General features: G+C 42.8%; 1 protein-coding gene across 1 annotated transcript in view; it reads right to left on the reverse strand.

The window, feature by feature from the left end:
- Positions 1 to 1,042: 1,042 nt before the first annotated feature.
- AQP4 (aquaporin 4) overlaps positions 1,043 to 11,110 on the reverse strand; it is a 10,723-nt gene continuing 655 nt past the window's right edge. The window contains exons 2-5 of the mRNA XM_010574348.1: positions 6,966 to 7,380; positions 5,908 to 6,072; positions 5,473 to 5,553; positions 1,043 to 2,843 (exon numbers count right to left, since the gene is read on the reverse strand). Coding sequence (XP_010572650.1) covers positions 2,565 to 2,843; positions 5,473 to 5,553; positions 5,908 to 6,072; positions 6,966 to 7,380 — 940 coding nt within the window. The 3' untranslated portion in view covers positions 1,043 to 2,564. The remainder of the gene's footprint in view (positions 2,844 to 5,472; positions 5,554 to 5,907; positions 6,073 to 6,965; positions 7,381 to 11,110) is intronic.

The raw sequence follows: 11,110 nt of genomic DNA on the forward strand, positions 1-11,110 counted from the left end.
GAAAATATGCATCAAGCCATTTGTGTAAAGGACCCTTAAGCATAAAACAAATCACTTCTTATTTAAATAACACAGTACATTGCAAAATTCACAAATTAAGAGCTTCTAAAGAGTGTCTTTAAATAAAAAAATGCAAACCTTTGCTTAAAAATCTGCCAGTGCTATGTGTATTACTCTTTACTTTACCTGTTTAAGGCATGCAAAAGGTTTAATCAGTGTCCCTTTAAGAAATATAGCATTTGAAGGAAAAAAGAAAAAAAGAAAAAAAAAGCCAGAACAAATGCCTAGACAAAAAAACCCCCACAAGTTTTGATCTTTCTCATTGAATCTATTTAGCATGGTATTTACCCATATGGGCAGAGGTATGCAGGGGTCTAAACACCACACCTGTGTTGCCCTTCCCTGGGAGACTTAGTCCTTGCTGTGGGAAAGAGCTCTTATCTGCGATTTGACATTGTCCCTTGCAGGTCCCTAACCATGCTCATGCCCTCGCACCGTGATGCTGTCACTGTGTTGGGGCACAGCTAAGGACAAATACCAGCTGTGTCACTAGGCTCATCAGGCAGCCGCTCCCGTGATGCTGCAACAGGTATGTGATAGGGAGTGTGTCTGCCAGGAGGGCTCATGCGTCGGGAGCGGGGCTGTCCCTGGGCCACCCAAGGAAGCCCTGTCCTGCGCCTGCGTATGCCACATGCTGCGCCTGGGCGCTGCAGGGGAGAGATTGTGGTCCAGCTGCAAAGGCATGGAGGAGTCACGAATCTCACGTTCAACGCAGGCAGCTTGTGCCACACTCTAACAGGGTTTAAGACAAGAAAAGTGTGAAACTAGGAAAGTGAGTATGGCAGGACATGCTGGGACTATACAGGGATGTGAGCTGGGATAGTTGAATTGCCTTTGGATCACAGTGCACGGATCTGAGTGTAGCGGTGGTTTATTATCTCATTAGAAACATCTAATTCCCCGTAATAAAGGTCGCATGTAGAGTATGTCAAAGAGCAGACAAGGCTATTACAGCCCACAGTCAGGGCTAATGCTTTTTTTCCCCCTCTTATTGCTAAATAGGCAGGAGTAGATTTTAAATTTCAAAATAAAAACTATACAATTACACTAATAATACCATGCTCCTGACTGCTCTGCAGCTGTATATTGTGAAACTCAAAGCCACTGATCAGAAACAAAAGCAGTAAGTCAGTACCAGCTTTACAGAAATGTTCTGCTGGGGTGATTATGTCTGTCAAAACACTTCTATAAGGGAAAGGCTGATTACTGAACATATTTCATGTCCCTTTCCCCCTAAAAACCCTGCAAGTGCTTGCATCTTTTCCTAACAACAGATAAAGAAACCATTGCCAGAGGTGTAATTAAGACTATAGGAACACTGGAACAAGCATGGATCCTGTTCAAATAGTCAGGCATCAGTTACAACAAAAGCCAGAAGCAGTCGTATTTTTATCATCCGTTATAAAAAAATATTTCCCAATCAGTGTTTCAATACAGATAAAAGTTAAAAACCTTCTACATTACTAATGAATTAAAACCCCCATATCTCCAACCATCTTGTAAGAAAGTAGGTAAGTAATTTAAACGTTTAGTTTACATAACTTAGCACAGAAATGTGTATTTGAACAAGTGCACTGAAAACAGATATGCCTTCTCTTCTTCTGATATCTCTTATTTGAGTTATTAAGTAACAGGAAAGCCTTTATATTCTTTGCATGACCTTGAGAGTCTGCTAACACTAAATGGTCAATAGTCAAACCCCAGGAGAATGTTTCACGAGATAGACAATGACAAGAGGGAGCATGAAGTAGAGTCAAATGCTTTGCAGCCTTATTACAGTAGACTTCAACATTCAATTTCAGCGTATTTACTCCCAGGAAAGGATGAAGGTAATATATTTATACTGCAAATCACATAAGTGAAATTTGATGGGTTGATAGAATTTTTTTTTTTTAAACCTATTTAAGTATCATCTTTTCAGGAGTAGTTTGCAAGGCAATAGTGATGTACATGGGTGGAAACAACACTCCTTTGCTTGACTGTCGATAAAACTCTTAAATACTGTTGGTGCTGTCCCTGAACCTCGCAGAGAACGCATAATGGATAAGATGTTCTAATCAGAGCTGACAACAGCCAATTAAGTGTCAGAAGAACAATCTGATAAGTAGGTTTTCATGTCTATAGGCATTTCCTGATACGTCTTAACTGTCAATCTGAATGTTAAACATCTCTATCTTCATCTCATTATTGACTGATTTATTAAAGGAGAATGCTTTCATCTCTTTTTTTGACTTTGGGATTGTTCCAGAAAGAAGGAAAGGAAAACAGTAGGAACAGCTTTTAATATGGAATAATAGATGGGGAATCCTCATTATAGGAAAGTCCTAATATTCCAACTGAGCAGGCATATGGTTTGGTGACACCGCTACCACGCAGCTGCCCACACCATACCTGTTAAGAAATGGCAGATGCTCAGTTTAGAGGAGATCTGTTTCTTTAATAGGTGGGAGGATATCTGTGGACAGGCTAGCAGGCTGATCTCTGCTTTCAGTGCTTCTTGCTAGTCATACAGAAGACAACACCTCACTGGATGGATCTCTTCCCTTCTTGTCCTCACCCCTGTCGATATCAATCACATGAACTATGCCAGGCTTCAGGATCAGGTCATCGGTCTCTACATGGCTCCTGTTATCGTCCACCTCAATGTACTTCCCTTTGGACGGCTGGGTGGCCTTACTGAAGACGTCTTTAAAACGGCGCTTGAGTTCAACGTCTGGGCAATAGACGTACTCATAAAGAGCACCAGCAAGGACTGCTCCTATTATTGGTCCCACCCAATATACCTGCAAAAAGAGGTGGAAAAAAAGACAGGCATTAAGCTCTTGGGCAAATAAAGAAGCCAGGGTGTCAGAGAAAAGCATGTCACTACAGACTTCACCCACAAAACTTACGGCAAAATATCCTGGCCCAATCATTCAAACCAACTCTGCTTTCCAGAAAGGCATGGTCATATAGTTCCCTGCCTTTCATGAACTGGGGTGAAATCTGCCTGATATTATACCAGTTTATGAGGCAGAGAAGGGTAACTACCATAGATTTCACAGATGGCGACCTGGAGCTCAGCAATTAAGTGACTGCTCTAAAATCACATATGAAGTTGGTCAAAATGCAGTCTCTTTGGCATTTAATGGCATTAATCCTCTGTCACTTTTTTTCTTCCTTCTGCCTGCTCCCAGTCTCTCTCTCTCTCACATGTATTTCACCCCCTTCAGAAATTCTCCCTAGTCACCTTGAATCCAGTCATCTAAACCACCTTGCGTCCGTGGGTGCAGCTCTCCCCTAAAAACTCCTCTCGTGCCAGCGTTTAGGGAATTGCCAGGCAGTGGACCCCACAGAGCAGAGAAGAGGGACCTATGCTGACATGTTGGTGAGGTATGGTTACTACTTCCCCGATGCCTGAAAAAGATTTCAGTCTGTATGTGTGGTTACCAATCTTCTCAAGCGGACCAGCTGAGTGGCAGCAAAGCTACAGACACCTCCCATGGACAGACACACCGGCATCCTCTCTGGCTGCCCTGCCTTCTGTTAATAGAAAGCAGCTTTTCCCCTCCCCTCTTTATGGGAGATTCAACATATTTTTTTAAACTTTGTCCAATAACAAAAAAAGTACAGGTTCTTCACCATCCTTAGTTAGATCAACCATAGTTATAACATTTCTTGAGTAAAAAAAGGCCACAGTTCCTGGTGGAGTCTTGTATGACTTGTCAAATACAGCTCCGTAGTCGCATACAACATATAGTTGCTCCGGCATAGCTTTTACGCTAGCAGGGGTAAGATGACTGAGAAGCAGGCCCACATCTTTGAAGAGTAGCAGTTTTGTCAAGTTTTACTGATCCACCTCTTTCCAAGAGGCCTCCTCTAAATTTTCATCACTCATTGCCAACTGTAGACAACATACATGGACTGTTTGCAAGATGACACACAAAATAAACACCAATGCAGAAAATCGATTTTCTTTCTGCATTTTCACTCAAGGTGGCAATGAACTTTTAAGGAAACAAAACCTCTCCTAGTGTATATACACACAGTTCTGCTTCAGTATTTCAGACTCACATTTCCAAAATAATCCAAATTTGGCTTCTGATCCCACAAAATCCAACAGGCAGGCAGCTACCTGATTATCTAATTTGAATACAACCAACATACACAACTTTGTAGAGGACCTATCTATTTCAGCATGACATGGAGCAGTTCACTAATATTAGAAGGTGCAGAAGCCCACAGGCTGCTGTCAGTGGCATGCCAATGTCACTGCTCTGGAGGAGGAGAAAAGGCCATCTTTCCAAGTGACCAGGACAGTAGCTAAGCTTCTCCTACAAATTCCTCCATGGTACATTTGTTTATTGTTTATAGCTTTAGTTATAAATTACAGGCTCCCGCAGAGTATGGATAATTAATCTTGTGAAAAACTACGGCAGTTTTTCATATGAACAAGCCATTCACTGGTAACTGGGTAAATCTGCCTCAATAGGATAACTCTTGGGAAGAAAGTTACACATGGTATCGTGTTTGCAGAATTGGAGCCTTAGGGCCTGAAGACAATGCTATTTCTGTTATTAGCTGCAGTGGGAGCAATGTGGGCTTCATACTTTAAAAATCAAGAAAACCCTTATATGCACTGTAATATGCAGCTCTTACAGTTAGCATTGAAAGTGTCCCTAGAAGTGCTTTCCCTGTCTATAATTAGGTGAGGCTGAGCTGCAATCCATCTCTCCCTTATAAAATGTGAATTGGTTTTTAATAAGTTTAATAGTGGGATGCTATAGAAAATGACTGCATCATTCACAGTCTGTTTATCAAATTCTTTCCTGTGCAAATAATCCTAGTTAAGCTGATGCTTTCAAACTGAAGCAGGTAACATCTGGTCTGGTCTGTGAAGACCAGACTGCAACCGCTTCATCTCTCACTGCGGGCATTTGCCGAGGCAGGTTCTCCCCCGGGAACTAGATCACAGAGGGTCCCTGCTCTCATTTTATACGTCTGCCCCAGTTTGCTGCAGAACCAGGTGAAACGTGAAGCTGACAGAATTACTTCCATAACTTCTCACCAGCATGACCAGGGGGTTTGCAATCTGCCTCGGAGGTTTTTTCTTTCTAGCAGTTCAATTCTTTCAGTCTCGCCGGATTGCTCTTTTTGTTTTGAACTTTTTGTATGATTGCCTTTCTAACCCAGCTACTACCTCCACAAAACGGCCCCTGAATAGCAAGATGCTATTCCAACGTGCTGCATACTGCACCGCAGTCCTAGGCGAGGGGCATAATTATACCTAAGCTTGTGGCAGGTCAGTGCCTGTCTTCCTCAGTGATGGTCTCTGTGGGGCGTACTGGGAGAGATAACTAAAAGCAATTGATGTATGAAAAATCCTGATAGCTGTTTGTTGCTATGGTGAAGGAAGCATAAAAGCAGAGTTACCCATTGGTTTTCCCATCTCCCCATGATGACAGCAGGCCCAAATGATCGAGCAGGGTTCATACTGGCACCGGTGTAATTGATCTAAAGCAGAGAAAAAATGTTACCTGTTATTAAAATCTAGATGATAGTTATTCATTTTCTGCTATTCCCTGTACTACGGGGACACCCTGGTTTTGCATGGCTTCTAATCATGACAGCAACTATTGTCACTCAGGTCCTCAGTCTTATCACGAAATTAACAAACTCATCACATAAACAGGCAGAAAACCCAAGGGGACCCTCCTGCTACTCCAAAGGGTTTTGGCATGGATCCATAAAGAATACAGCAGCTATACAGCTAGAACGGCTATAAAGGCCACAGAAACTTCCATTTACTTCTGAAGTAGTCATAAAGGGACAAGGGGTCTATTTTTTAAAGAGAAGCCATTAACTTACAGCAAATAAATGTCCAATTGCAACAGAAAATCCAATTGCTAAAGCTACTGAACCAGTGACATCACTTCGTTTTGAATCACAGCTGGCAAAAATAGTAAAAACCAGCTGGAATGTAATTATCAACTCCACCAGGAGTCCATGGCCAGCGGAAAGATCCCCGTGTACCTGAAAGAAAGGAAAGAAACACTGGAGATGAAACAAAGGTGATTTTGTAAATCAGAAAGCCACCACATACATTAATTGTATTTCAATGAAAGGTATTTCTAAATGGTACACAGTGAAAGACAACAAGGAAATTTAGAAGTACAGGTTCCCCAACCCCTAATCCCTTTTCTTTTTTTTTTTTTTTGAGAGCCATGGAAAATTACTGCTGGACTGAGAACAGAGGCTTAACAGTAACATCCAACAAGAACTTCAAAGTTAGACTGCAGAAGTGTAGTTTATTTTTACACAGGGATTTGCAAATGCTGCACTTCCCCTTCACGATTTTTTTCTTGGGAGCGCTGTAATTTACTATTCAATTATAAATTCATTAATTAGCCCTGACTTAATTAATTTAAATTTCAATTAAAAATTAAGCAGTGTGCGGCTCAAGTGCATTTTTAATAAGTCCTGCAACAGGGCTAACTGATGGCATTCCTTATTAGTTTAGAACAAAGCTGAAATCTAAGCCACAATCTATTTCAAAAGTATGTCATTTTAAATTGATGTTTTTTCAATCCCCATCATAATGGCATAGAATTAATTTCCCCCTCCCTAGCCCATATAGAAATGGCATTTCACGCATATATTATTTAAATTTTGTATGTAAATTAACATTACCTGCTGTCATCAGATTTGGGGAAGTTCTAGGAAAGAGAACTTCTATAAAAAGAACAGCTGTAGATATGACGCTGCATAAACCCATCCTAAGGAGAGCTTTACGCCCCGTCTAGATACTGTAAATAAACTAGCAAGCTCTTAAAACCTCTCCTTGAGCTCTCTTTATTCTGTGTGACACTGATTATATTTTCTTAGGCTCTAAGCTAGTCTAGTTCAAGAGCCGGAGAAGTGATTACCGCAGTGACTCCCAGGCCTCCCACGACGCTTGGTGGTGTGACGAGGTAAAGGATGCCTGCGCCCACGATGGCTCCCAGGCACTGGGCGAGAATGTAGAAGACGGACTTGGCGAGGCTGATCTTCCTCGTGCAGACCATCGCCACGGTCACAGCAGGGTTAATGTGGCCTCCACTGATGTGTCCAAAGCACTGCACCATGGTTGCAATGCTGAGTCCAAAGCAGAGGGAGATAAGGACCATGTCTACAGGCAGGGGCTTCTCTGCTCCGCCCCAGTTGATTGTGGAGCCGAGGCTGAGGAGGACAAAAATGAGCATGGCCAAAAATTCAGCTGAAACGGCTTTCCAGAAGGGCTGAGTCCAGACTCCTTTAAATGCCACCATGATGCTTTCACACTTACACAGACGCCCACACTTACTGAAAAGGAAAACAAAGCTTCATCAGAAGTCGCCAAATAAGCCTTTTGCTCTCCTGTTGGGGGTTGCTATCCAGCAGACTTTGGAGAGAAGGAGGCAATGCCGAGCATCCTTGGGCTGGGACAACCACAGACACACACTGTCAGAGCAGACTGCCCTTAAAACATGACCAGGGTTTAAGCGTCTGCAGGACACAAGGTGATTAATCACCCCCTGTGAGAAGCCTGCCTGTATAGCTTCAGTTCACAAAAAGCAACCTCTGTATTTTTTTAAATAAGTGAGTATGAAAGTAAGTCTACACTTCTACACTAGCTGACCTCTCCCTGACTTAGAGTCTGTAAAGCCCTACCACTTCCAGTGGCCAGTTGACCATCATACTCATTAAATCAGTGGGTATCCTCTTTTTCTAAGCAAATCTACTTTTCACAAAGCAGGTATGATAATTCCATAAAAAGCAGTATCTTAGTCAAACCCTATTGGTTTTGATAACAGCGTTGGGAGGTTGCCCTGGGAGCTATAAGAGAAAGTCTATTTGTTTGAACATTCACTTTCAATTTATATTCATGCAAAGAGCAGTTTCTTCACTGTGGACATAGGGTAAAAATTGAATTCAGCCAGGAGAATAGATGCAATCCTAAATTCTGACCTTTAAATCAATCATGCAATCAATACAGTGCTTTCTTTTGGGCAAAGGGTGCCAAGTAAGCTGTGGAACGGAGCAATGTTTTCTGTATGTGTGTGGTATGTAGAACTCTGTATGGCAAAGAAGTGTCTTGATTTTTCCACTCCTATGTGGAGATCCTATTTATTAGTCTACGCTGCCTTCCTGATGAGCTACAATTTTGCTAGATGTTCAGATACCTACGAAAGTGGGTCACCAAAGAAAAAGTTATTTGTGGTATTAATAAATTAGGAGAATAAGCCAAAAGGGAAGCATTTTAATGAGTTTCTAAGGAATGCTAACAAGATTCTTCTCTAAAAAACAAAAGCAAAAAACCTCCAACCCCTCCAAAAAGCAAAAAACAAAGGAAAGAATATTCAGCTGCTACGTTTGGGAACAGAATTTCAAGTGGAAGATGGATGAATTTATGCTCAGTTATCTAAGGTAACTGAGCTACAATGCATATTTAATACCACTTACATCAGAAAGAAGCACAAAAGGCATGTCTGGCCTTTTCAAGTTCTTGCAAGAGGAATGGCCCATGAATTTCTTAACAGTTGCAGAGAGTTAGGGAAAGGCAATTTAATCCTGTGACTGGAGCAAATAATTTGTTTCCCTGTCTCATTTCTTATGCTAATATACTGTATATTTTGGATAGGTCATGTGAACTCTATCTCAGTTCTCTAGACTCTCAGATGAGAACAAGAATTACAAGAATTACATTATCTCCTGCAAATGGCTGTTGTAAAGCACTTGTGATCTGAGAGACTTGAGCAGGACCTGCTCCACCAGAGAACTAAAGCCAGAACCTCAAAAGAGAAAAAAAGCCATTCCCCAAATCTTCTGATTTTGGGTCAAACCTGAGACAAACTGAAAGCTGTTTTTGTAAGATCTCATATTAACAGTCAGTTAATGACCAACTATCTAGACGGGACTTTTTGTTCAAAATGGCTCCAAAATCATCACCTCCCCCAATGCAAAAGCTCACAGGTATTTGGCCATCCTTACCTTTGAACCCTACGTCCAGATTCTCACTGAAACCTAAAGGCTCAGTAACAATTTAATTTAGTGGCCTGAGTAAGACAAAGGTGCTATACCCATACTGAGAAGAGCTCATTTTCCCAGGGCATGTCCCAGGTGAACATTTAATATAGGGATGAGGCATATCCTGAAGTCCATGGCAAAGAAACCTGCGCACACAGACAAGGGAAGTGGCACTCATCTACCCTTTCACCCCCAACTCAGTTGGGATGCAACCTGGATTTCCCCGAGCTTTTGCTTGTGCTTATTTTTGCTAAGCAAAACTCAAGCCCTGGTGTTCTATTCCAGACTTCTGCAAAATTTCCAAGCACCAAGGGCACTATGGGGGGAATGCAGGTTTTTGGAGCATGGGAGAGAGGGGTACGGTGACTCCTGGCTTCTTCGTCAGAGTGTGCCTGACCATCCCATAAGATCTACAAATTAACTGCATTCCTTCATCCTGCAGAAGTGGACAGAAAAGGGTGTTTGTATTGGGTATCAAACCCACGCAGTTAGCATCCTTCTAGTTGTGGAACATCTTGGAAGAACACATTGAGAGTAAGTGCGTGTGCACCTGCACGCACGTGTGCAAGAGAGAGCCAGGGAGGATCCGGAAGATCACACCTTCTACTGAACTGCCGATGGGCTTGTCTAGAAGGAGGCTACCTCTTAGGAAGGGCAGATCTCATGCTGCTTCTCTAGCTGAGACCATCTCCAATCAATACAGTCAATGTTTACAGCCCTGAAAATGCAAAAATGCTGCATGCAAGCCAAAAGCATAACTCAAACATAGAAGCTTGCTCATCAACATAAAGAAAGTTTCTGTTCTTCTAAAACAGCATGCTACCTGGAAAAAAATAAAAATGGTAGAACTACACTGTCAGCCATACTTCGACAGTAAATGATCTAAACATCTATTTTTAATGTGTTCATGTTTTGCTGAAGCAGTCTGTTTTCCTGTGATTTCAAAACCCAGCAAAATGCCCAGCTGTCATGGCCAAATCCTTCTTTCAAACTGCACACCTTTCTTCCCCACAGCAAAAGTCCCTACAAATACTAATAAAAGCTTAATATTGTGTTTGAGCCCTGAGTCCAGGTTTTCACTCCAATCCAAGGGCTATCAGCAGCTTAGTAATCAACACCATCTCCAACATCCACTCTTTTTTCAGCATGCAGTTAATTTAAAGGCTTGCGATGAGACAGAGAGTGAGCGATGGCTGTGCCAGGTCTGAAACCAAAATGGGACTTTCCAGCAGCTAAGATTTCCCATCAAAGTTGCAAAACAGTTTTTTGGAGTAGTTGTTGTCCACGGTTGCCTTAGATAAACACAACAGAGAAACAGAAAGACACTTTGATGTTATGGTCACACATTAATTTCACGTGTGGCCACACTTGAAGTTCTCTGGTCTGGACTACAAGATTACACAGTGGACTGTGTCTAATAGGATGCACGGTGGCTTTTTACAGGCCGTGTTGCCATCAGGGCTGCAGGCGTGATTACGGCTTCAAGGCCGTAACAATATAAATAAATAACACAGGCTTCCCTACAGAAGTCAAGGGGTATTTTTAAAATTCTTCCTTTTCTAAGCGGCATCATTTCAAGGAGCAGAGCAAACAGCCGGGCCGTGGGCTTGCCGCCAGCCGCTCCACACGACACCACTGTTGCACCGAAGTTTTGTGCGTGTGGCAGCTATTTACAGTGGCATCTCTGGAGCAAACTCACATACCGCCCGACCTGCCCTGGCACAGCGGGCTGGAGCTCAGATGGACGCCAGGCACCCGCTTGCCAACTTGGGTGGAGGAGAGGCTACTGTTGCAAAACAAAGGCACCATGGCAGGGCTTGCTTGGAACCATTTCGCCTCATTTTCCAACACGATGTTGCACGAGTGACTGACGTGGGTATCTGCCGGAGGTGGGATGGGGAGGCTCCGGAGCCCAGGGCCGCGGGTTTTCGCCCGAGCGGCAGCCGGGCTTCCTGCACACACGCCCCTCCGTCGCGGGACCGCAAGCGGCGAATAAAACAAAGTTTTAGGGTGGGCAGAAGGGGGG

Source organism: Haliaeetus leucocephalus, unplaced genomic scaffold, assembly GCF_000737465.1.
Source record: "Haliaeetus leucocephalus isolate CR32 unplaced genomic scaffold, Haliaeetus_leucocephalus-4.0 Scaffold428, whole genome shotgun sequence".
Lineage (NCBI taxonomy): Eukaryota > Metazoa > Chordata > Aves > Accipitriformes > Accipitridae > Haliaeetus > Haliaeetus leucocephalus.